The sequence below is a fragment of the Leptinotarsa decemlineata genome, unplaced genomic scaffold (genome assembly GCF_025532065.1).
Source record: "Leptinotarsa decemlineata unplaced genomic scaffold, Ldec_3_MD MMD2_tig00026299_RagTag_RagTag, whole genome shotgun sequence".
Lineage (NCBI taxonomy): Eukaryota > Metazoa > Arthropoda > Insecta > Coleoptera > Chrysomelidae > Leptinotarsa > Leptinotarsa decemlineata.
Genome location: NW_027412676.1, coordinates 6584065 through 6611801, shown reverse-complemented (window position 1 = coordinate 6611801; position 27737 = coordinate 6584065). Strand labels below are relative to the sequence as shown.

General features: G+C 34.3%; 1 protein-coding gene across 1 annotated transcript in view; it reads left to right on the top strand.

Annotated features, from left to right (window-relative positions):
- LOC111510308 (putative inorganic phosphate cotransporter) overlaps nt 1-27262 on the top strand; it is a 31535-nt gene extending 4273 nt beyond the window's left edge. The window contains exons 2-8 of the mRNA XM_074180769.1: nt 4777-4916; nt 6078-6390; nt 8353-8570; nt 14773-14919; nt 14976-15108; nt 17519-17763; nt 27046-27262. Of these exons, the coding sequence (XP_074036870.1) occupies nt 4777-4916; nt 6078-6390; nt 8353-8570; nt 14773-14919; nt 14976-15108; nt 17519-17763; nt 27046-27228 (1379 nt within the window). The 3' untranslated portion in view covers nt 27229-27262. The remainder of the gene's footprint in view (nt 1-4776; nt 4917-6077; nt 6391-8352; nt 8571-14772; nt 14920-14975; nt 15109-17518; nt 17764-27045) is intronic.
- The last annotated feature ends 475 nt before the right edge of the window (nt 27263-27737 follow it).

Sequence of the window (27737 nt, the reverse complement as noted above, 5' to 3'; positions counted from 1 at the left end):
ACTCGTTGAAAAAGCAACTCTACTGGCTGAACAATTTGCGTTCCACCCCAAAGTCGATTTTCCGGGAAAGGCACCTATTCCCACACTGTAATCCACAATGCCGGAAATTACTTTTCGACAGCGTCTGGTCAGGCGAATTTTGAAACAGCTCAATATCAAGAAGGCGTCTGGTTCTGATAAAGTGTCCGTCATCGTACTTAAGACGTGAGCAAATGAACTCGCACCAGTATTTTGCAGACTTTTTAACCTGTCTTACAAGAAAGGGGTTTTTCCTTCTCGTTGAAAGATGGCTCGCGTTTAGCCATTCCCAAAAAGGGAAAGAAAACAATAGTGATATCAAAAATGATTGAGAAAGTCTTAAACCACCATATCCTCAAATATTTGGAAGGCTTCAACATCGTGAGCAATCATCAATATGGCTTTCAGCTATCGTATGCCATTCATATTTGGAATAAGGCAATCGAGCAACATGGAGAGTCAAGAGGTGTTGCGCTCGACCCTGTGTGGCATGAAGGTTTGCTGGCCAAACTTCGATGCTATGACATGTTGGATGATTTTTGTTAATAGCTCTTCAGCTTCCTGGAAAAACGTTTCCTGCAAATGGCTGTCGTTGGATATCTTTCGAATACTTTCACCATTAACGCTGGTATTCCCCAGGGATCCATTTTGTCTCTAACCCTTTTTTTATTGTTTATCAACGACTCATTGGAAAAAAACAAAAATCCAATATATTGCTTTGCTGATGATAGCACACTTATCTCGTCATTACATTTGGATCCCAGGACATCGGCTGCGGAAGCACATCTTCACCGGCAGCAATAAGTTGAATATCTTAATAAGGATCTGGAAGTGGTTTCTAATTGGGGTGAGAGTAACCAGGTTCAATTCAATGCCACAAAACTCAGGCATCGATTTTCTTCCTGAAGATAAATATCTCCGAACTGAATACAATAATGTCAGGTCCCACCCCCCCTGCTTTTTCGACTTGGGAAAAAGTTAGGAAAAAGTTGGTAAATTTTGGGCCTCTTAAAATCCGTTTGAAATCTGTTATTCTGTTAATCAGCCGTGAAGATAGAAAAAATAATATTAAAAGAAATAATAAAAATTTAAAAAAATAAAAATGAGAGAAAAGAAAGGGAGAGGTAATGAGAAAAGGAAGAGAAGGAAGGCATAACTTGAAGATCCCATACTTGTTTGAAAACTTCAAAAAAGTTTAATTTCTCCCAAGTAAGAGAACAGTCCTGAACAGCCCACAAATTTTGAAGTGACAATTTTACGAAATTCCCAGGTTTTTGCTGTTTTTTCGACTTAGAAAAGTTGGGAAATTTCGGGCCATGAAGATAGAAAAAATAATAGTAGAAAACAAAAAGCACAATATTATTATTTAAGTGTTGTTTCCTTTCAATTGTATTGAATATTCCTATACACGGTGGATATGATGCAAGACCAAGGACCTTGGTCCAAAGTAGAATAATTTCCATTATTATTTTTATAATTACCAAAATTTATTTTTGTTTGTGCATACCCTAACGGGCATGAGCATTCAGCCAATCTTTGGAGAGCTAAGTAAGAAAACTAATATATTTTAGTAGTAACTAATCCCTCGGCTTTCATTTTTTCGTAAGTTGGGAAATTTTGCTGCTGGGATTGGGAAAATTTGGATTCCCTCCCCCCTGATTTTTCTTTTCGCTACGGCCTGCTGATCATCGTTATGAGACAAATTTTTTCAATAAATCTTAATCTTTTATCATCGATAATTTGTATTAAATATTTCAACATATTTCAAATTGTACCCTGATTGATTTCTCATCTCATATGAATTTTTCACGAATATCAAAATAGTTTGGATTCCGAACTGGCAGTTAAGTTTCATATGAAAAATTATATATCTACGTTTGTTCGAAAGTGGTTGACAATGTTTCGTGGTGTATTTCATCAGTTCGGACTTCCATTGTCTAATATAATATAAATTGATTTGATAACTCTGAAAAAAAATCAAAAAGATTAACTCAAAATAACATAAAATAAAATAAGATTATATTATGTATCTACGATATGAGGTGTATTTATTGTCATTTTTACAGTACAAATATCAGATATGCCAATAAAAATAGCTTCGTATTGACTCATAATTGGTTCCAGGACCATTTTCAGTTACAAAACTATGAAATAATACTGTGACAAGTCTCCATGTTGTAAGTAGTACAATCCTGAATAACTTACTGTTGCTATCTGTGTTAATCTGAAAGTGCTTACATGTTGATGATTTTTATTGCACTGTATTCCATTCGTACTGAGTAAGTAGTAATAAATGATTTTTCAGTATATTTCGACTGAATGTCTGATATAGCCGTGTCGTTTAGGATCAAGATATTATGTAAAAGAAATACTATCAAAATACGATGACGACTTTTGATTTCCACAGAATTTTCGAAATAATATTTCACTTTTAAGAAACTTTCATGAATTCTTGTGGTCTTTTCATAACAATTCACACTTTTTTGGACCACACATATTTTTAATTTCAATCAGTTTTGTCATAATCTATGTGGACTAAGATCTCCAACTCAGGATCTTTAGATCCTGGGTCGAAAACACTATTACTGCGCTACTCATCACTGTTATTATTTCAATATTATGAAATCATAATTTGAAAGTATTTTTCCTAAAAATTTCAAATTTTTGAAAGGGGGTGCCTCATCATCAGAAAAGCAATGAAAAATAATTCATAATAGGTTCAAGAAAAGGCAAGTATACATACATATATTTTGTTAGAGAGATTTATTCCAAATGGCAATTGATCTTATTTTGTGTTTCAATTTTACAAGAAATTCCTTTAGTTTTTGAAAAGATGTCAGCACCCATTCATAAAAGATGTTGTTCTAGGATTATTTATGAGCAGTTTCCCTTCCATCAATTCATGACATTCGAAAATTCAAAATAGATGATTCTGTTTTTGTTGAAATCTGTTAAAATCTGTTTTTCCGTTAATCAGCTGTCGCCCCCATACGAACGACAACTCTCCGAAGTTGAGAAACTTGTGCGAGCTGAGGACTAACAAGGACTCACCTTTTAATGGGTGATTCCTAACACGGTTGATTGTTTTGATACTTCCATTAATGATATTTTGACAAAATGTTATTATTCAAAGTGGTAATTGTTATACACTACATTCAAAATTTGGTTTTCAGAAGCACACAAGACTTCTCAGAGAAAATACTATAGAAATCGATACAAGTTGAAGCATTCTCAAAGTGCGATACTTTATACCGAGTGTTTGATTTTATCGGAAACATCTCATCAAGAAACAAAGTTTCAAAGCAAAAATATTCCAGACAATTCGAGATCTACTAGGATGATTTTGTTAAAAATTTCAAAGTTCATATTTTTATTCTAAAACTAAAAACTCAACAAACTATTTTCATTAATAAAATATAGTTTCCTATAATCGGTTGTATTAAAGAAACATCAGAAAACAATGTATAGAGTGGGCCAAAGTGGACACTATGTTTTCAAACTAGATGGATGAAAACTAATGGCTGTGACTGAAGGTCAAATTTCATGAAAACCGCATATCGAGTTACGGCATGTTTTCCGAAAATGTGAGTACTCTGGCAAAACATCTAGTGTGCTACATTTTTGAAAGGTAATGTTAGGCTCTATGGAAATATGCAAGAATGAACAGGGTGTCTCAATAAAAAAACAGTTTTTCATCAATAACTACTGATATCTCATTTGAAAAAAGCCTACTTGATCAAAGTAAGCGTTTCAAATTCTACATGAAAAAACCTAAAATCTCTGTATTTCAAAGATGACTTTAGCAAAACATCAAGTGTGCTACATTTTTGGGAAGTTAATTTTGAGTTCTTTGGAAATATGCAGTCTTATCAAAAAATTGTTTTCCATCAATAACTACTGATATCTCTATTGAAAAAATACGATTTTCACATCATTGAATTCTACCTGAAAAGAGGTTTTGGAAATGTTTTTATAGAAACAAGAAATTTTTGACAGGAGAAGAGTTACAGCAACTTTTCGAGAATGCACATTTTCGAGAAACATAATGTAACTCAGAAAAGATGATAGATATCGATATGCGATTTTCACCAGTAAGTTTGTCGTAGAATTTGACCCTCAGACACAGCCATCAGTGTTCATCTATCTAGTTTGAAAACGGATGTTTACCTTCAAAATTTTCCAATTTGGCCAATACTCAAATTTGGTATGGAAATTGCATGAAATTTTTCAATGAAAAAATCAATTTGTTTTGTATGTTTCCGAAAGTTCTGTGAAGGAGATTTAATTTCTTTTCAATTTCATGATAACACACCTAATTGATCTCTAGTCACAACTTTGAGGAATTCGATCTATTTCGATCTATTCGATATTTTTCATATGTGGTCGTAATAGTTAATTAGCCATAATGGAAAGTTCTTTGAATTTTAGTTTTGATTATTGTCGATTCATATATTCTAGAACTGAAAAACACAGTAATTTATATAATTTTCTTAAAAATTATTAACTTCGAAATTTTCATTACAATTATCACAGAAAAAATACTGCAAGTTGATTGTTAAATGATTTCTTCCAATAATTGTTGATTATTTCATTCTTGGATGTATTTCCCGTTGTGCTTCAAGGATATGAATCAGATTATTCTATAAAACATTTTTTCAAATGAGTTTTTTTAATTGAAAATACAGCATTTCTCTTTAGTACCTGAAATGATTCAGAACACGATTCTTTCCATATCTAAACGATTTTTATTATTGACAGGTTCCAGACTGGGTGCCCGACATGTTCAAGTGGCATTTATGCTTCTGTTGCTTGGTATTGGAATTGGAATGAGAGTACACCTTTCTGTAGCAATAGTAGCGATGACAGACAATACAACGAGCACAAATCCTGACATTCCGGTAAGGAAAAATAAAGAACATGCTAGTTGCGTGGAGGTATACAACTATCGATTTAAATAATAGTTATTCATGATGTGAGTGTTAAAAGTAAGGTTTTATTTTGTGAGTGAAAAAGTTGGCGAAACGAACGTAGCGAGTTGAGCAATTTCACAAACAAAATAAAACTTACTTTTAACACAAATATCATACAAAGTTTTTTATACAACTGTTCTGTTTTCATGATTAAATAGATAAAAACACATTTTGACATCTCTTGTCAGTTAACTATTTTCATGTTATCGCATTTGCTGTGAAGTGACCGTGTCGGGTGACACCGCGAATCACGTGGTTACCAACAAACAGTATTGTTTACAGCTCACGCGTTTTATTCAAAGTAACATTTGAAGTTTTTGCTGGTGTTTAATGTATACAATACGTTTGTAACAGAATTTAATTGTATCTATATCTATTCATCATAATGAAAAATCCTTAAAAATTGAATGATTTCACAATGAAACTTCTTTGAAAATTCTTTATGAATATGTGTTTTTTATTGCTATTTGATCGACAAAATTCGTGTTAAAAATACTTTTGACACTAGTATTACAAATATTTTCAACACGCTACTTTGTAAATATCATCTTTTGATACTCTTGACAACCAATAAAACTGTCACTTTTAATGACCAATGAATGGTCAGATCTCGGAGGAATAAGTCCAGTTATCACCAGAAGACGATTGTGGATATTAAACATAGAAACGTCGTGATGTAACTTGGCGTGGAATCTTTCAATTTTTAATTTTCATCTCGTGTTACTAGTTCAATTTTTATTTTTTTGTTCGTTGCTTGTATTTTATTTCATTGTTATTTCAGTTTTTTTTTGCTTGATATAATTATTATTTTTCAGCTAATCTTATTAATATTTCACAGATTATTTCAGGGATTTCAAATCAATTTATATCATATAAGATAATGGAAGTCCGAGCTAATGAAATACACTGTATATAAAAATGATTGATAAGTATAAAGAAATCCCTTCCATTCTTGCTATTTTCTAGACCCGTGAATGGAACATAGTGTCCTCATAATTTAATATTTTTATCAGAGATTGATCTCTAATCATTGGTAGTTTTGAAACACCATGTATTGAGTAATCTGTTTGTTTTCCGCTATCTTTTCAGACTTACGATTGGAAGAACAAGAGCCTAATAATTTCATCTTTCTATTGGGGATACTTCTGTCTTCAAGTAGTTACGGCGGAACTGGGTCGGAAATATGGTCCCAAAAAATTTTTACTATTAGCTATGTTTATTAATTCGACTGCAATCTCACTGATACCTCTGATAGCTAATTTATATGGATCAATAGGAGTGATAGTTTGCAGAGTGATAATGGGACTGACACAAGGCTGTTTTTATTGCAATGTTCATAACATTCTCTCCAAGTGGACTCCAGATTCTGAAAGAACTCGTTTGACATCTTTTGCATTATCAGGTATGTGAGGTGAGAAAAAACTTCTTTTTCATGAAAAAAAATTATATTTTTGAAATAATCCAAATCTAGAAAAGTCAAAGACTTTACCACATCCAGATTCTGAAATTTTCAATTTTGTATATATGTTATACATATATATACTATTTTGTATATACTATTCTGATCATTCCCATATTTATTTCAATTTAAAAGCCACCGGTAGACAGTGGTTTCAGCCTATTGGGCATCGTCAGTACCGGGCAAGCGGTTCTCGATTGAAGACAAAATGTGAACAATCAAGAAAATTACTTAATGAAAATAACTGCGTCAACGCAAGCGAGACATAAGTGGAACCACCTTCACCACTCAGTTTGAGTGGTGATATATATATATATATATATATATATATATATATATATATATATATGTATATATATATATATATATATATATATATATATACAATCTAGAAAGGTTAATGCAGTCAAGCTGCTGGAAAATAATTCCATGAAAATCAAAAAATAAATAAATAAGTACTCTTTGATCATTCCCATATTGATTTCAATTTAAGAGCCACCGGTATACAGCTGTTTCAGCCTATTGGGCATCGTCAGTACCGGGCAGGCGGTCCTCGATTGAAGACAAAATGAGAAAAAACCAAGAAAGTACTTGATAAAAATAGCTGCGTAAATGCAAGCGAAACATAAGTGGAACCACCTATTGGTGTGACACCCAAGTCAACTTGCCAAGTTTTTATGTCAGTGTTGGTGGTTTGACCATTTTAATTTAAGAGCCACCGGTATACAGCTGTTTCAGCCTATTGGGCATCGTCAGTACCGGGCAGGCGGTCCTCGATTGAAGACAAAATGAGAAAAAACCAAGAAAGTACTTGATAAAAATAGCTGCGTAAATGCAAGCGAAACATAAGTGGAACCACCTATTGGTGTGACACCCAAGTCAACTTGCCAAGTTTTTATGTCAGTGTTGGTGGTTTGACCAAACCACCAACACTGACATAAAAACTTGGCAAGTTGACTTGGGTGTCACACCAATAGGTGGTTCCACTTATGTTTCGCTTGCATTTACGCAGCTATTTTTATCAAGTACTTTCTTGGTTTTTTCTCATTTTGTCTTCAATCGAGGACCGCCTGCCCGGTACTGACGATGCCCAATAGGCTGAAACAGCTGTATACCGGTGGCTCTTAAATTGAAATCAATATGGGAATGATCAAAGAGTACTTATTTATTTATTTTTTATATATATATATATATATATATATATATATATATATATATATACACACACACATATATATATATATATATATATATATATGTATATATATATATATATATATATATATATATATATATATATACACACACATATATATATATATATATATATATATATATATATATATATATATATATATATATATGATGAGCTGTTTTCTCGGGTTTCGCTCCGTGTTCTGTGTATTTTCTCCCCATAAGGATTATTTTCACAACGTTTCGGCAAAGTTTCATTTGCCATCTTCTGGTGATGTCTAGTTTTTTCAACTAGACTAGTCTTCTTCAACTAGTCTAGTGTGTTTCACTTAATAGATCTTGTGTTCACAAGAAAACTATCAAAATCACCACGGAGGCAGCTATAGCTATCTGCGTGACATCCGGGTCCAGGAAACCACAAATGTGCGGCTGGCTCCTGCTGGTGGCTCCGTGCATTTGTATTTATTTCTTCTGGTAACCAAGTGTTGCCCATCCTTACACTTGGCTGCAACATACTGATGATGGGCCAAAAGCCCGAAACACGTGTCTATGGTTTGCCACTTCCTTGAGTGCTATGTCCGATTAAAAAATTCCTTTATCTATATCAAGATACTCGATAACCTTCGTATTTATATATATATATATATATATATATATATATATATATATATATATATATATATATATATATATATATATATCTCATTTTAGGTGCGTCATTGGGCACTATCTTCACAATGCCGATTGTTGGATATATGTCATCTTCAAACCTAGGATGGCCATCTGCACACTATTTATATGGAATAGTCGGATTCTCATGGACTATTTCCTATCTCATTATTGGTTCTGACAGTCCTAGAGAACATCGCAGTATAACAGAAGCAGAACTGAAGTATATCGAAGGTTCAATGAAACCAGCCGAAAAGAAAGTAAGCCCTTCCCACTCTTTTTTCCAACACTTATTTTTGGGTATATCTCCCATGAATGGTCATGATGGATTGCCTACCTCAGCAATTCTATGCTTTTCTAAATATCACATTTCATAAAATTTCATAAAATGCACAGCAAAACTGTCACCGTTTAGTCGAAGATCGAGCAATTAAATGAAGTCTGTTGCTTTACTGTTATGCATTATTCATTTGAATATCATTCGCATTTGACTCTAACGGTTGAATATCCAATACTCAGATTCGTATCTGAATCGTTCTTTTAGATAGGCAATGAGAAAGCAATTCATATTCTATTGTGAGAATTGAAACATCTTTATTTCAGTAAATCACAAAATACTATCCATTTCTGATGATCTCTTCTCTCTACTAATCTATCATACATCAGTGAAGGTTTGTATGTTATACGAGCAGCAGTCTGGTTTTTCCTGAACAAAAAAAGATAAGAATTCATTTGTCTAAGACTTTGGGAACTAAGTCACAAACCATTCGACGAAAGACTTCTTTTGAGATTAATATCAAGAAGTTGTTTCTTGTAATTTCTCCAACAACTATCACCAGAATTAGTTCAGAAATAAATTTACTTCATGAAAAACATCCTTCAATAAAAAACAGTGAGATAGCCTTTGGAAACTCCTTTTTCAAAATGTTTTAACTGAATCCTCATATAATAAACACGAAGAAATAAGCTGAAAAAAATCTGTCAAAAAATCTGGCAACAACCAAAATTACTATGAAACAAAAAACATAATGAAAACATGTGGAATGTTCAATAAAAACTATTTGCAGTTGAATCAATCAGTCAAGAGCAAATGATATTAGAATATTTTGGCAAGATTATGGGTAGGTGCATAAATAGATGATGTTTGAGAAAGAACCGCAGTGACAAGAGGATTGGTTTCAAAATTATGTGGACATCAGTAGTTGCGTTTGTATTTAAACGCAATGTACATCTTCATTGGACTGATGAGAACAATAACGTTTTGGTACCGATGTTTGGATTGGGATATTGGATAGAATTTTGATAGGATTATACTTTCTCTGAAACAAATATCCCCAGACTTCATGAAAACAATTACACTGAACAGAAAATATGTTAACAAAAATTATAACAGGTCCAAGAGAACCTTTTGACTTGGTCATTTCTTTGAAATACATAACTAAATAACATTGGAATGGTATACTTGTTTCGAAGTGGTAAAACACGGATAAGAATACATGAAATATAAAAAAAATATAAACAATTTAATAAACTGAATAATTTCCATTTTTTCAACATATATACACTTCACTCATTTGCTTACAGAACGCATATGCTGGAGACAATATTCTGGCAAGCCATGATGAACCCCTCAGTTTCCGACTTCAGCCCACTCGAACTGAGGAAAGCAAAAGTCAGGTGCTTTGATAAGCCATGGTCTCCAATGTTATTAAAGAAGACCCCATGCATTGACTCATCCTTGTGTTTTCGCAAAAGTGAGGTTATCTCTGCGGTTTTTATATGAGCTTTTTGCTGAACGGGTTCCAACTCGGTGACAGCGTTGTGGCCACCTTGTTCATTGTCGAAAACTATACCGAGTTCATCAGCTGCTCGGGCAGCTGCCCTAAAAAGTAATGCTTCAATTACTGCTCCTGACGAATTTACAGCCTGTATCCAGTACTATTCCGTCATGTAGACAATCCAAACTCAAAAGTTCACGGCCTCCCTCTTGTCGGGGGAAGTACAACCGTGGAACGGACGATTTGGGATGCAAACTCCTATAGAGATGTATCATTTTTTGGGTCTTTACGTCGAGTTGATACAGCTCTTCCCGATCCAATTCACTACTCCAAACGAGCAGAGTAAGATTGGAACGGCAAGAATATTTGTTGCAGCAACTTTGTTCTTCCTCGACAGTTCCGATGACCAGATCTATCGAGGTTTGTGCTGATACTTACCACGGAGAGAATTCTTCACTGCTGTTACCTCTTGTGAGTGGCATTGTTCCACCCCAAGACTCCCGCATCCAAATGGTGTGAATCATACCGATAGCATGCATGTACTCTTCCACCACCCTGAAGGACTGATGGATATCCTTCTCTCCAGAGGCATAAAGTTTAAGATCATCCATATAAAACAAACGGGTGACCTTGTGCCTCCGGTTTCCGGGGGTGCCACAGTTATACCCTCGAGTATTTCTGAACGCAACGGATGACACTATGAAGGGATTACGATACAAATTTACGATACTAAAGTCTATAAATGATACAAGAATCTGAAAGATAGTAGAATCGGAAATCACTAATGTCTTGACAGGGGTAACAATAAAATTGGGAAGTTTAGGAATTGACATCACTAAATGATGGATTTCAATAGTAATCTGAATTGATGAATGTAGTCGTTACTACGTGATAAAGGATTATAATGAAAAATTAAAAATTAACTTTTCTGAAAATGTCCTTGGAAAACGAAACTACCGTAACGTTAGCTACAAATACAAGTGGTATAAAACATAAGAAGTTATATTTCTCATTTTCTATGATGAAAATTATTCTCTTTGTGATGGTTTTCACTTTTAAAAAATAAGTAAAGACTTTTAAGAAAATATCTCTCCTGTTTTATAAAGATAATTTATAATAAATCAAAATAGTTATAAAGAACAGTATATGCGACAGAAAAGTGCATGTATTTTGATGAGGAAAAATTTTTGGAAGTTGTTTCTAACAGCTAATAATAATAATTATTCAAGTAAACTACTTACCTCATAGATAAAAAAGAAGTCCAAATTACTACTTCATTGAAAGATTGATTAACAACTTAACTTTCCACCGAGAAAATTGAAATAAATTAACTAGAATCGAGAACACGGCTTTTCAACAATAAAGTCAAATGAGCTAACTTAAATCGAAACAATTTGACTGTACTATAACTTGGATCTATTTAGACGTGCGCCAAGTCGACTTCCAACCATACACGGCTACAAATCCAGTGCGATGTAATTAAAACGCTCAATAGAAGAGTGTTGAAGCTTGAATTCGTAATCTTCAAGTCATTATGATAATAATGATGATATTCCAGTCACATCATATCTACATGATATTTTGCAGAGGAGCCCACGATGCACAATCGGGATTTACTCGAGCGTCATAGAGACTAGAGACAAAGCTTATATGATAAGAAGAAAAAAATGTTATATAATATATACTTTTTCATCGATGGGGGAAGCTGTTATAGATTATTAAATATGTAAAAAAAAAACTGTTGCATGGACATACTCGAGCGCGTCAGATATTGATACCATTAATGTCCTACGTATTTTTAATAATGTTGGTATGTTCATCTGATCGTTTGCATGATGTGGTTGTACGTAAGGGTTAAAAATGAAAAAAAAAATTATTCGAGTGCGTCAGATTTTCTAAGGGGGTGTTAAGTGCAAAAAAAAAGCTCTCATTCAATAATCTGACGATTTTGATCTGACGCAAACTCGCGGCCATTATTATAATGTGCAAAAAAAAATCGTCATTTTGAAATACTCAAGCGCATCAGATTAAGATATATATGGTTCATCTTTATGTTTCAGACGTGCTGTCTCATAATCTGACGATTATCTGGAGGGATTTGCCTAATCTGACAAAAATATTTTTTTTTATTTTTTTTTATTCTTTGAACTTGATTAATTGAAAAGCTCAGGAAATAGCATGCAAATAAAAAAGTGTATGTTTTTTAAAGTAGAATACTTGTATTTAAAAAAAATAATTTAAAACAAATGCTCAAAAAAATTTAATTTTTTATAATCAATTGAATAATTAATGAAGAAAAGAGAAATGAAACTTTCTATGTTTTTTCAACTTTTATTTGTAGCTAACGTTACTGCAGTTACTTATACAACATATAAGTTTGAAAATGTCCTTATAGGACGAAACTGCAGTAACGTTAGTTACAAATAAAAGTGGTAAAAACATAGAAAGTGTTAGTTACAAATAAAAGTGGTAAAAAACATTGAAAGTGTTAGTTACAAATAAAAATGGTAAAAAACATAGAAAGTTTCATTTCTCTTTTCTTCATTATGATTTCCTACCACGTAGTAACGGCTACATCCATCAATTAATTGATTTTTAATCATCATCTTCATCTTCATCACGAACGAGTCTCTGTGATCAGCTGTGATGGCGTCATGGCAACAGAATTCAGATTGCGGACGGAGTGAGAGAATAATAGATAGAGAAAAAGTGAAAAAGGAATAGAAATGCTGAGAGGGAAATGTAGGCATCACGCAGCTGCACGCATTAAACTTTCGGCTTGCAGAAATCGTCAGATTATATATTTCGATATATTCGAATTATTTTCTTCAAAATAAAAACAAAAATTTGCTACGCTCGAGAATGTCGAGATGACGTTTTTTTTACAACTTTGCTGCCCTCACCTCTCTTTACGTCACTCTCAAATTGTCAGATTACTAGAATATACACTTTTTAGCATATAATTAACTCACCCTAATCTCACCTTAATCTGATGCGCTCGAGAATTTCTGATGATCAATTTTTTTTACTAATCCGATCCTTTATCCTCCACGGGCGGCCTTATATATGGGGCTCATATTTGGTGGAGGTACTTAACCGGGTACAAGGTATCCCCCTGTATATTAATCTGACGCGCTTCAGTAAATCCCGAAATTCCCGGTTGGGCTCCCCTATTAATTGGAACAGTCAAGTAGAAAACAGCACATATTGAGTATATACAATCAAATAAAAGGACAGTTTTGGAACTATTGGAGTTATTAATAATAACTGTGCATACAAACTGTTTTAGCCGAATTTACCATCGGAGAATTTCTCTCACACCATGTGGTGAATGAAGTCCTTTGACAGTATATCCATTTATGCTTCAGTTGCCAAAGCATATAGAATTACGTGTTTAGGTGCTGCTAAGGTGTAAGTAATCGTGCAGAGAGCTGAATGGCCGTAGGATGATATGCGGTTACGAACGATCCCCTTGGGGAACTGGGCGAAACCTCATTGTAATTAGCCTGGTAATGCGGGGCTCTGCCAGAGGTGACCAACTATTCTCTTGCTAATCGTGGAAACACACACATGAATGAAATAAACACAAAAACAGAAACAACAAAAACAAAAACCAATCCCGAGGCTGGACAGAAGTGCTCACCTCAATCTAAGGCGTTGGCTGGGGATGAACAGAAATGAGGCTGGACATAGCAGGTCACCTCGTGATGTAATACAAAGGCCAAAGGCCAAGCGCCGAGGCCAAAAGGAGAAAGAGAGCAAAAGAGTGGCAGCAACTATAAGTGCATCCTCCTCCTTCCTCACTCCACCTCCAACAGCAAGGGTACTTCCTGCGGCGGGCGCCAAGAGCTTCGCCTTGAATTAAGGCAAGGAACCCGCTGCCCCTGCAGGAAAGCTCCCTCACTTGTGCACCTCCAGGGAGGGAACCCCAAGAAGGTTGAAGAAGCCGCTCAATGACAGTAATGTCGCTGGACCGTTAGACATCTTAAGGTTGCCAAAGAAAGTGTGTGTTCGGCGAGTCTTGGCCTACACCTGCCTATATGAAGGAGATGTATTTCAGTGACCTGTCAACCTTCCTGGAAAGGACAGAATGGACAATTGCCTAGGAGGACAACTCCTCGGGAAGATGTACAATGGGTCACATGTGGCCTAAGCACCCTCCCTACTCTACAGATACAGATACGTGTTTAGTGCTGACGTATTTGGGAAGGTCATTTACATACAGTAGAAAAATTAGCGGACCAAGAGAAAGGATCCTTGAAGTACACCAGCCCTCACATCATATGTGAGAGATCTCTGATTGTCAATTCTTACAATAATTTTTGTGAACTCAAGATATGAAGCCAGCCACGAAAAAATTTGCCACGGAACCCCAGTTCACTTAGCTTATTGATTGTAATATGGGTATTGTCGAGTGTTCTGTTATGACATTATATTTTGACAGAAAGGAAAGCATTTGCGTGTAAATATATTTTTCGATAATTTAACGTAGTGGTACACACGGTACCGTTTTTAAAAAATTGATCTATAATCCCAGATATATGGGGAGTTATAATTTCGATCGCCGTCTTAGAGAGGAGGAAATCAACACACTCTTTTAATGTTATTCAGCTTCATCATCAGTCATTCAGATCACAGCTCTTCGATTACAATGAATATAAGTGCACATATTTATTTTTTTCAGCTACCTACTCCTTGGAAGTCAATTGCAACATCTGTACCAGTATGGGCCTTATTTTTTACGCAAATTGGTGGAAACTGGGCTTACACTACGTTACTTTCAGAAATTCCAATTTACATGAGTAAAGTCATGGGATTCGACATGCAAAATGTAACTTTCTTCTGTAATTCTGAAAAAAACGTGTGTAATTGATTTCATTTTTTCAGAACGGACTATTATCAGCAGTTCCTTACTTGACCAATTTCTTTTTGACCTATGTATTTTCCTTTTCATCAGACTTTCTGATCAATAAAAACATTTTATCCATAACTTTGTGCCGGAAGATTGCTAACTCAATAGGTGAGTTTCTATTGTTTTGTTGCTTGATAATTATTGGTTTTTTTGACTTCGTCAGTGAGGTTAGGCCACTAGCAGACGACACCTGCATGACTAATACATGAAGCCATCGTCTTGGTTTTCGCGTATTTATATCACTGACGAAGGACAAAAAGCCAGAAATACGTAATATATTTTCTTTTGTATGCGCTTCATGCCCAAAATTTACAAAAAAATTGCATGGCATAAGCCAGCCGACATGCCGACATTCTCAGCAACATTTCTAACAGTGTTTCAACGATTATCCGAAACAATTTCTCTCACTTTCCCAACATTTGCATCGGTTCGTAATGCGCTGGGGCATCCAGGGCGAGATTCGTCATTCACATCTTCTGGACCTTCTGTGAAAAGCTTGTACCACATGTAAAAAAATATTCTGACTCAGTACAAATACCGTATGCGATTGTCACCATTCCAACTGTTTTTGAATACCTAATTTCATTCTTCACACAAAATTTGATGCAAATTCTTTGATCCATATTTCTCTATAGCAGAAAATTGCCGAACCCGCAAAATACTTCTGGCTTTAATGCATCCCACCAATCAACAAACTGCTTAGACGTTGTTAAGTGATGGAATAGTATCATTTGTAGGAGTTCGGGAATATTAGTTGTTTTTTTGCCAAGACCAAACTGAACCTTTGTTATTTCATTTACCAAAGAACCGTTCAAGGCAATGAGACGATAATATCTCAGCAGAGACACGATATAATATAATTCATCAATACGGTAATTGTACGACATCATCCAGTTTCTGACAAAATTAAAATTTCTGAATTCATTGTTGAAATTTAAGGAATCATTGGCCTAATTGAAATAAATATTATCGATTACAATTTTCTACCGAAGAACCAAAGATAGAGCTACCGACCGATTTCGCTACTTAGCTCGGTTGCCAAGATTGCTGACAAGATCTTATTGAGCAGACTTCTCCGTCTGGAGAAAAGGCTGAAACTTATTATGGAGGAACAGTCTGGATTCAGACAGGGTCGTAACACGACCTCGCAACTGGTCCGACTGGTCCACGGAATAAAGGAGGTCTTTCACCAGAAGAAGAATACAATCATGGTCCTGTTGGACATACATAAAGCCTTTGACACCGTTTGGACAGAGGGATTTATCGTGAAAATGTTGACGGCACACATGACTTCATACATGATCGGAATTTTGGATTCTTATCTGGTCGAGCGGAAATTTAGGGTAAGAATACACCAAGCTATCTCTACAGATTTTTCAATGGAAACAGGTGTTCCACAGGGGTCCTGTTTATCCCCACACCTATACTCTCTGCATACATGTGACTTTCCAATGTTCGCAATAACGAATGTAGGCATATATGCAGATGATACTGCCATATATGCTCACGTGGCAACACGCCAAATACAGATTCACCTGGATCGGTTAGTTGTACCGTACATGGATAGGAATAAGATAAGGCTAAATCGGTCAAAAACTGAACTTGTCAATTTCACGAAGAAATTCACCGACGTGAAGATCTTCAAGAAATTGACGATTCAAGGAAAGTGCGTGGAGGAACAGAAAAGTGTGAAGTATCTAGGAGTTATCCTGGACAAGCGCTTGAATTTTCATGAGCACTTGAGTCTGGCAATTCAGAGAGCGGGAGCGGCGATTAAACGCAACTACCCTCTCATCGCCCGAAATTCCAAACTGAGTGTTGACAACAATCTCCTGATATATGAATAAACAAATTATCAGGCCAGCTATGTTGTACGCTTGTCCTGTGTTCTGCAGCCTCAAGAGGACTTGCGGAGACTCGAGACGATGCAGAATAAGGTGCTTCGTATCGTGACTGACAATGATCGATACATTTCATTGGAGCGTTAAGTAGACATAGCGAAGGTCGAGCCAATTACGGATTTAATCCGAAGGCTTACTTACAAACACATCAAGTTTAGTGGTTCCTTCCGAAAAGTTCGCTGACTAGTAATATCACGGCAGTTAGAGTTCATCATAATCAACCCCGGGGTCATGACCGTTTGTAAGTTCATGAAAAAACTGGCATAGAAAACTTCCTGCAGACATTCTGTTTTGGTTTTTTCATTAACTTTTTCCAGGAGTATCTAGCTAACCAACACATCGACAGCTATGTTTTCATTTGAACGAATATCAAAACCATGTAGTCTGTCTGAAGTCACATTGCTACTCTACCATGAGTACCTCTACCCTTAAGGTAGAGGTACTCATGAAATGTAGGCATGTGAATTGTTTATTGTAATAATAAAAAAGTTTTTTGATTTGATTGCAATTTTTTGGCAATACAGTTTGATAAATATGCTCTTAGAATAATAATAATGATGCATTCATTATCTGATGTTCATTTCATTTTGCAAATAATATATTTTTTTTTATTTCAGCAACAACAGTACCAGCACTATCATTAATTGTTCTCGGTTTTTTACCAAATGATTCGAATACTTTATCAGTTATACTGCTGATAGTGGCTGTAGGTGCACAGTCAGCATCTTCAAGTGGATATTTGGTAAATCATTTGGATCTATCTCCAAATTTCGCTGGAATTTTAATGGCAATTTGCAACAGCACGGCATATTTTGTAGGAATCTTCGCTCCAATTCTAGTACAACTTGTTGTTGTTGACGAGGTTAGTAAAACTTGCTGTTTATTATTTTTTCCAGAAGTTATTATTTGATTGACTTACTGATAAATGAAAAGATTCATAGAATACAAGAATCCCCAAGAAAACATATATAAAGTCAATTCTTCGATAAATTCAACAGTTATATCTTTGATAATTTTCTTTGAAAATGTATACTAGGTTACCAGTAATTTTTTTCCTTAGGGATTTCTGTATCACCCTCAGCTATCACTGATGGATTCCAACCACTGGTGATTTCAAGTAAATGAAGTAAAAAAATTATGTTTAATAGTTTTATTGAAAAAAAATATATTATATAGATAATGTTACTGAAAATTTCAAAAAATCGAAAGGTCCTTGGTAGCAGTCATCACACTACTCTCTTCAGCAATCTACGTTATTGATCAGATGAAGAAATAATAAAATCGTTGGGCGTAGTGTAACCTGAGTAACTATGTGAATACTACGTCCAATGATTTATTCATTTTTCCATCTGATCAGTAGATTGCTGAAGAGTGTGGTGTGATGACAGCTACCTAGGACCCTCCGAATTGATTTTAGTTTCTAGTACATTATCTACATCATTATTATCTGTTTGGTTTCAAGTAAACTGTTCAACATATTTTTTTTAACGTTTCATTTTCAAGTTTTCAGTTTCCAATTTTGTTACTGAATTAATTTCATTTTGTTTAATTCATATAGTGCCTCAGTATTACTAGATAATATGTAATATGCCATTTTGTAGCTACGGCCGTCTTGAATTTGCTACTTTTCCAAAGTATACTACTATTCTACTTGTCAAGCCCGGTCATTTTGATACCCATATTGGAGCAGTTGTAAAAAAATATGTGAACCGCCATTTTGTATCTGCGGCTATCTTGAGTTTTTTCAAGGTTCAATACTATTCTACTAGTCAAGCCCTGGCATTTGGTACCCATAGATAGATAGATAGTTAGATTTTATTTGACCACGTTATGAATATACATTTGTGGTCAAGTCATTTGTGACAGATGGTACAAATTAGTGTGCAAATGGAGTGAACAATATGAAAGCAGCATTAAATTTAAATATGATTTACAAAATAGGTAACAAATAAAGAATCGAATTAAAAAAACTCGTAAATATATGAATAGTAAGTAATGTGGAAAATTAAGGCTATTTAGTCTGAATATGTACTTTGCATGAAATCAAGAACAGGATGAATTTTGTATAATGTACTATTTGATTTTCCTTTTGAACAAATTATAATTCAATTCAGTCAGCACATAATTTGGAAGTTTGTTGAATAACTTGAAGCCCAGAGAATTTCGTGATGATATTTCAAGTCTGAATTTTCGCTGTGTGAGTTGACCCGCATTTCTAGTTTCATAATTATGATGATCTGAGTATTTTGTTTTTATGTAATTCCAACAGTGAGTAAAAAATCAACATACAGGGCATAGACGTTATTCCCAATTTTCTATAAAATAGTTAACAGTGTGCGTCAAATGGAGCTCCAGCTACAATTCTGATGGTTTTTTTTCTGCATGCGAAAAGCTCTGATCGCGTTAAGTAGATTTACCACAAAGGAGTATCCCTTATGAAGGTGACAGTGAAAAAGAGAATGATACGAAGTGAGAAATGTTTTATGGCTCAATGCTTTTTTTAACTGGCGAAGTAGAAACAACTGTGTCGAGAGATGGTCAATATATGATTCCCATCGAAGCGACTCATCTATCTGTATCTGTAGAGTAGGGAGGGTGAGTGAAGGCCCACAGCACTTAGGCCACATGTGACCCATTGTAAATCTTTCCAAGGTGTTGTCCTCCTAGGTTATCATCCATCCTGTCCTTTCCAGGAAGGTGGACAAGTCACTGAGAGACACATTCTTTATATCGGCAGGTGTAGGCCAAGACTTGCCGAACACACCCTCTTGTTGACGATAACTCCGGACACTCGCATAGCACATGCCTGACAGTTTCATCTTCCTGTTCACACATCCTACATTGAGTTGTGTCCACTAGCCCCATATTATGAAGGTGTCTCCTTAGCTGACAGTGGCCAGTCAGAAATCCTACTATTAAGCGTAGATTTTTCCTGGTTATCGCCAGATATTTCTTCGGTGCTAGCTTCCCAGGGTCGCCCAGGGTGATCCTGGCAAGATTGCATCCTTTGATTTCATCTCATCTCTTTAGGGATTGAGCATGAGTGTGAAGTTGGCTAGTTCCGCAATTGTCGAAGTCATCAGGCCGTAGGTGCCACAGGGTCCTAAAATTCTTAGTCCAGTCGCTTCCTTGGCTGGAGAGTTGGCACTGCGATTACCTTGTCCCCTGTCGTGACCTTTAACCCATCTCAGGATAATGTTAGATATTATCTACCGAGGCTTCAGCTATATCTTGGTGGCCCTCTAGTACTAGCCCTAAGGTAACACGTTGTATGTTCAAGGATAATAGGGCTAGTCTGCTATCAGTGCAAATTGTTATGTTTTTTTCAGAAATTCCTTTCCTGGTTATTTCTTTTGTGGCGATTTAGATACCAGCCAGTAATGTTTGAACGACGCTGGTATTTTTTACACTTAATCCTTATGCTTAGTGATCTGGAGTACATCCTGAGCCATCTTTGGTTTTTGAGCCGTCTGTATACATGCGTATTGTATTTGTAGCATCTGACTCTGTGTTATGTTTCATTTGTATTTTGTAGGGCTCATTAAACACAAACCTGGGTTCAATTGCATCACTGGTTGCCTGCAGCAGAGGTTGCGCAGTAAGCACTTCTCGCCATAGGCTGAGCCTCAATGTACCCATTACTTCTTCGAGGTTTACACCACCCGTACGCAATCGTAGCATGGCCTTCAACGCAACCTCCTTAACGTACAGGTCCAGAGGGGTTAGACCAGTAATTAATTCCATTGCCGCGGTTGTTCTTATGGCTCCTGCCAAATACAGTCAATTGCTGTATTTGATATAACTTTTGGATGGCTGTGGCTTGTAGAACTTTCGGTCCTTATGCAGTGGCTCCGTACGTTAACATAGGTCTTATTATTGCAGTGTAAATCCAGGTGACCACACGGGGTGAAATAGCCCGTGTCCTTCGACACCTTACAACACGATTACTTACACCATCTATTATTATACCTAATAATTTGATTTGAGATTTGATTGTTACCCGGGTATTAGAAGATATAGTTATTTTCTGAGATTTTTTCCCTGTTGAGTTGAAGTTTGTTGAATGTAAACCAGTATTCTGCTTTGTCTTCGGATTCATTGGCATATACAAATAAATTTGAGATATCAGAATTTGATTATAACATTGTGGTGTCATCGGCAAAGCAGATTACTGTACTGGATAAAAGGTAATATAAAATATCATTCATATATATTACAAAAAGGGATGCATTCAAGATGGATCCCTGAGGTATTTCATGATTCATAAACACCTTTCATCTGATAAATTACCATTTACGTATACCGTCTGCTTTCTAGATGAGTGATAAGACTGGAAAAATTCCAAAGCTGATCCTCTGATACCATAAAATTCAAGTTTCTCTAGTAGTAAATAATGGTTTATACAGTCAAAAGCTTTGCTCAGCTCCCACAATGTTGAAATCGTATGGTCTCCATATTCCACGTTTCTAATCACCCGTTGGATGACTTCAAATACTGCGTCGGTGGTGGATCTATTTTTGATGAATCTAAATTGATGTCCATGTAGAACATCATGTTTATTCAGAAATAGCATTAGACGCTCCTTAACGATAATTTCAATGATTTTTTTCCCTAAAAGGTATAATTGAAATAGGTTGGTAATCATCAGGGGAATCCGGTCTCCTTTTCAATGGATGAATATTACCTTGCTGATTGTAAATACATCCGGAAAACGTCCTTCAATAAAACAGCGAGGTTCAAAAGAATGTTCATAGTTGCTTTGAGGATTCGGCTGTTTAAATGATAAATGTCATAACAATTTGTGTCTTGAAGTTTATGAATTGCATCCACTACATTCGCAAGAATCATGAAAAAATAAACATACGGTTTGAAAAAACTACTTAAATAGTCTAATGTACTGGTATTACATGTTAGAAGAAATGTAATTATATTTTTGGCCATATTTGAAAAAAATATATTAAATTCATTTGGATTGATATTATTAGTATTTTATTGGCCTTGTTTGAAGGTATCTTTGACTTTGTTATTTGACTTCCGAATGGAATGGTCGTAGAGGTTTTTTTTTGACCAAATTTATTTCACATTGGTATATTCGTTTGTATTCTACGAAAATAGCTTCATCTTAAGAATTTTTTGAAGGGATGCTGAGTGTTTGAAATGTATTCAATGTATTTCTCATTTGGCGCAACTCATCATTAAAAAAGTTCAGTGGTCTTTGACATATTCATTTTTGGATTTATAGATGGCATTTTTCTAAATTTCCAAAAAATAACAGATTTTTTTAGCATTTTCAAAAAAAATATCAAATTTGACAGGTTCAGAGTAGCACATGACAAAAGGAAACAGGCTGTTTTTCACTCATTTTCCAAGCATAAATTACCTGTGAAGTCAAATTTTCATTATATCTTTGATTAAAGTACCCTCCATACTAGAAATATTAGTATTGATATCTTTCATGTACTCATCCTTTTTCAAATATTCCAGTTACCATCTCGTATTTGATAAACATTGGATTACACTGTTCATGAAATAGTTGTTGCCAATATTTTTCAACCCATTAAGCCCAAAGGTTGTGACTGAGGAATGTATCACTGATCTAATTGTGTTGTAGCTGTTGATGATACGTTCGCCACTGCTGTTTTCTTTCCAGTAATCACGGGTGCGATGATCCCCCCATCATTAGACCAACGTAATGAGCAATTTGAAGTTAAATTGCTTGAAAATGAATTAGATAGATTTATGGAATTTTTTTAGAATTTGTGAGAGAATGATAATTCCAGAACTTGTTTATTTTCCTTTGCATCTTCTGAGAAAATCAATAAATGATCAATCTGCTTATTCCATTTTGCTTTGTTCGTAGGAAATTTTGATTTGATTTGTGGATCTAAGAATATTTCATCTAATTTTTGAGTAGACGAAAGAGTACCCAATATCGATGTGGCAGTACCCCTTTGAATGATGATACTGCTTCTTTGAATTAAAAATGAATAGGCTCGGTTATCATCGGTGAAATTCATCATTCTTCTACCAATTTCTTTCAACAATTCAATTGCAATAGAAAAGAAACAGTAGGAACTTAGCAAAGTGGAGTATTTCCTAAATTTCGATTTTTCTACAATCATAGCAGCTGCACCTCTGGAATTAGGCGTAGCGGCAAAGTGTGAAGCTGCAACTGTATCTACGCAGGAGGAGTCCCCAGGTGGTTTCCCAAATTTCCAAGAAATTAGACTCATCCCGTCTCGGCGCTTTTCATCATCGCGACCAACACCAAGGGGTTCAATAACTGAAGGAACCTCTGCGGTGGCTAGAGCTCTTTTTATAAGATCATTAATGGAATGATGTCTTGAAAATCTGCCAGAACTAAATTAACAACTTAGGCCATGGTAAACATTTTCTTCTACAGTGGATCCACATCTGCATTCATGACTAACACAAATTGAAGAGCCTTACCTAGATATCTATAGAGACAAATCTCCAACATTTCTTGGATGTTCCAGACTATCAAGGTTGTATTTGAAAAAGCCAATATCTAAAAAACTATTCAGGCTAGCTATAGGGAAGCCAGAAAGATAATTGAATTATATATTGTAACGAAGTGAAAAATTAAAAATGACAGGCTGAAATAACAAAATTATTTTTGTCCTAAATTATAAAAAATTGACAATGATTTTTGAATATTTTGTATAATATTGAGAAACAGAAATTCACGAAAAAATAAATAAATTCATGGGTAATTCCCATCAAGACGCACAGGAGTTTCTCCGTTATCTTTTAGAAGGATTACATGAAGAGGTTAATATAATTAATGAGAAACCTAAACCAATCTTAACGGAGATTGACGAAAAATTGAGCGACAGCGGAAATGCACAAGAGTCATGGCTCACATATTTGAGGATGCATAACTCTAAGATTGTAGATAATTTCGTTGGCCAATTAAAATCCACGATGAAATGCACACACTGTGGATACTCTTCAGTAACATTTGATCCTTTCTGGGATTTGTCTCTCTCCATACCATAAAGAACCGACCAATTGAGTTTGTGGCAATGCTTAGATTCTTTTACAAGAGAAGAAACTTTGGATGGAATTGAAAAACCGACGTGTTCAAAATGCAAGGAAAGGAGAAAATGCACAAAGTCCCTATCAATCCACAAGTTTCCCTATACTTTAGTAATACATTTAAAAAGATTCTCTCCAACGGAAAGTAGAGGCAAATTTAATGATGTCATCGAATTTCCTCTAGAAGGATTGGATATGGACAATTTTGCAGCAGAAAATGTGGCTACTTGCTATAACCTATATGCACTTTTAAATCACAGTGGGACTACTGACAGAGGACATTATACAGCATATTGCAGACACCCGTATACTGGCGCGTGGCACAAATACAACAATTCACTCGTGTCACCAATTTCACCAAAGTCGCTTGTGAGTGGAGAAGCATACGTCCTCTTTTATGTAAAGGATGGAACAAAATCGCACCTTTAAGATAACCGAGGGAAAGTTTCTTTGTGCAATTATTATTTATTTTTTGTTAATTTCTTACATAGTGAAATACTAGTTTTATAATTCAATTTTCATAAACGTTTTGTAATATTAGTTTGATAAATTCCCTAAATATAAATATAAACGAATAAACTATTTTAAATCTAAAACTGATAAACACTATTTTGAGTTATTCAACAAATGTCATATGACAATAAAATATTTTGCTTATTCAGTTCAGTTCAATTTCGTTGTAATTTTTCGTAATTAGTAAATCAAAGTTTAACTGTTTGAAAAGTGCAGTAAAGAATAAATTATTGACTTTTCATTGATATTGTTTTTTAATTATGCTTATGTATCAAGCTATTTCGCAAAAAGTAGAAATAAAGTGAAATATTTATCAGTTTTTAAAAACTGTATCAACTTTGCATCATTTTTGGCATAATTTTTTCTGGTGTTTTAAATTTTGCGAAATAAGTTGTAGGTATTTAGAATTGCAATTGGTAATAAAAATGCGTTGGAAAGATAAGTTAGGCATAAAGCACTAACTTTGTTGAGGTTTGGCTAAATTTGAGAAATTGGCAAATGTCAAATTTTCGAAAAACTGTAAAAAAACTAAATTTGTACTAGAGAGCTAAAAATTGGTATATGGGTAAAAAATGAAAAAACAATCATCTTTTCTCTTTACCGATTTTCGAAATTTCGAGCAATAATTGCTTTTCTGAAAATTTTTTGGAGAAAATGTCAAATTGTCAAATGTCATTTGGCATCATTTTTAAAGCACAACCTAATGGAGATATCGAAAGTTGCTTGAAGAGATGAACAAAAAAAAAATCCCATTTGATGCGGACTGTATGTGTGACACTGTATATATATATATATATATATATATATATATATATATATATATATATATATATATATATTGTTATGATATTTATTTTTTATAAGAATCTCGACCAATGAGACTAGTTAATAAGTTTGTTCATTTAAAATATAGGTTAGATACGTTACCTCAGTTAGAAATTTCTTATCTTTTGTTCTCAGTAAAATGGTTACGCACACAATGTAACAACTAAATCATTCCTTAGTTGGTTTCCATTGAAATTCAAATGTCACAATCCAGTATTGAAAAGATCAGTCACCAGATATATATTTTCCTGAAACACAAAAACAAATTAATAAAATCATTTAGATCAATATTAGAAAACAAAACAACATTACAATTTATTCAAATTATCCAAATCAATATTTTGAAAGAGTTTCAATTTGTGAAAGGAAAAACACTCAGTATATGAAAAAACCATGTAGCTAAAATATTGTCTAGCCTACTAGGTGAGAGAATTGGAGAGGAGCTCATGAATTTTGCCAAATGCAAATTTCAAAAAATTAATTTTGTAAAATACAGAACATGAATTGTTATAAAACAACCAATATTGTAAATATTAGATATTAGAGTTTATTTATAAGTACAAATGGTAAATAAACTAAGTGTAGTTTGAGTGAAGTGCCAAAATTTACAAATCAGAAGGTTTTGACAGCATCTAGAATTTTCGAAAATTGGTTGCCAAGGAGATGGAGAGTTTGTTGAAAGGGGAAGCCAAAGGAGTCGATGATCAACGCTGGAACGAGAAGCACGTACAATTTTTGAAAGTTTGAAAATTGAATTAAAATTGAGAATTGATAAATCAAACTCATTAAAATACATATAGATTCAATTATAAATAAAAATATATAGTGGAAAGCAGACAATTGAACTTACCATAGTATCAATTGGAAACATTGGAGTAGGAAGAAGAAACATCCAGATCAATTCACTGCACCAAAAAGGAAAAATTCATGGTATTTAGAAACCATTTATAAAACTCAAACCGCCATCACTGAACCTGTTTGCTGATAGAAGGAATCTAGGAAAGACATTTCAATTTCTCAGTGTTTGAAAACTCACTGAACATTCATTCACCATTTTAAAACACATTGGGAACGATAACCATTTGTAAAATTGATATTAATGATTAATTTATAAACATTCACTGAGCAGCCATTTTAGTAATCTGTCATAAGGCAGAGAACGTTGTAGCATTTTAATTTCAACAAAGTTATACCACAGAACAGCAATTATTATAGAGTGGTACTTTGTGGTGTAATTCTGTTCATGATTTAAAATTTAAGATATTTTTCGCAGGTGTAGGTAGGTTAAGGTTGAAGTTGATTGTATTAGTGCCATAATTTTGGAATTCAATATTATATTCATTATCCTTTTTTGAAAATTTATTTGGCACAATATTTTTGAAAAGAAACAAGACCTTTCCAAGAACTCTACCTGTAGAGAGAGAGGGCGCTGCATGCTTATAAAAATCCGACTGAGCTAATCAAGGTAAGAAATATCTGTAAGATAAGGTATCTACCTGAAGAATAATAATAAATTTGATCAAACAAACAATAAAAATCAAAACTCTAAAAATAAAATTCAATTAAAAAAAAATTAATACAAAAACAAATTATTCATTATCAATTATCAACATCACATCTCTAAAAAACATAACAATATATATATATATATATATATATATATATATATATATATATATATATATATATATATATATATATATATCTGAATATATATATCTGAGTTTCAGTATGATATTTTTTTCAGAGTGATAAAGCCGAATGGAGAACAATTTTCATTGTGGCTGCGTTACTATCTTTGATTCCAAATATCATTTTCATAGTTCGTGGATCTGGAGAAGTTCAGCCTTGGAATTCGATAGAAGGTGAAGAATCGAGACAACAAGAAAGAATTAAGAAAATGTCGGTCATATCGATTATGTCAACGTGATTAATCTTTTTAAATTACAGTTTTATTTTATTTATCTTTTTCATTTCATTTTCCATATTTCATATTATTACAGCTTCTTTGGTTGGAAGAAGAGGCCAAAATTACTGAATCGCAGCTGAAATATGAAAAATGGATGGTGTAAAGGGGAACTATTTCTTGGCAAATCCTCTGATACTTAGTTCCTACAGAAATCTTCTGAAAGTTTCTGAATTACCCCTCTTCAAGCAATCTCAGAAATTTTCTGAAGACTTGTGAGAAATGAAGAGAGGTTACATTCTTTTTTTACACTTCCGTACATGCCACAGAATCCTCAGAATTCTAGAATTGAATTTTGGATTAAGGCGAGGCTTGAGTAACATTGTCTCGTCAGTGAATACGCAAAAAATACTCTTTGAAAACCCTCAGGTACAGCTCTGATGTAGATGACTTATCTGTAGATCTTTATTTTACTGTAACAATTCAAATCGGAAGCCTTTGGGTTAAGGGAAAATTTGTTTATATTGTTCAAA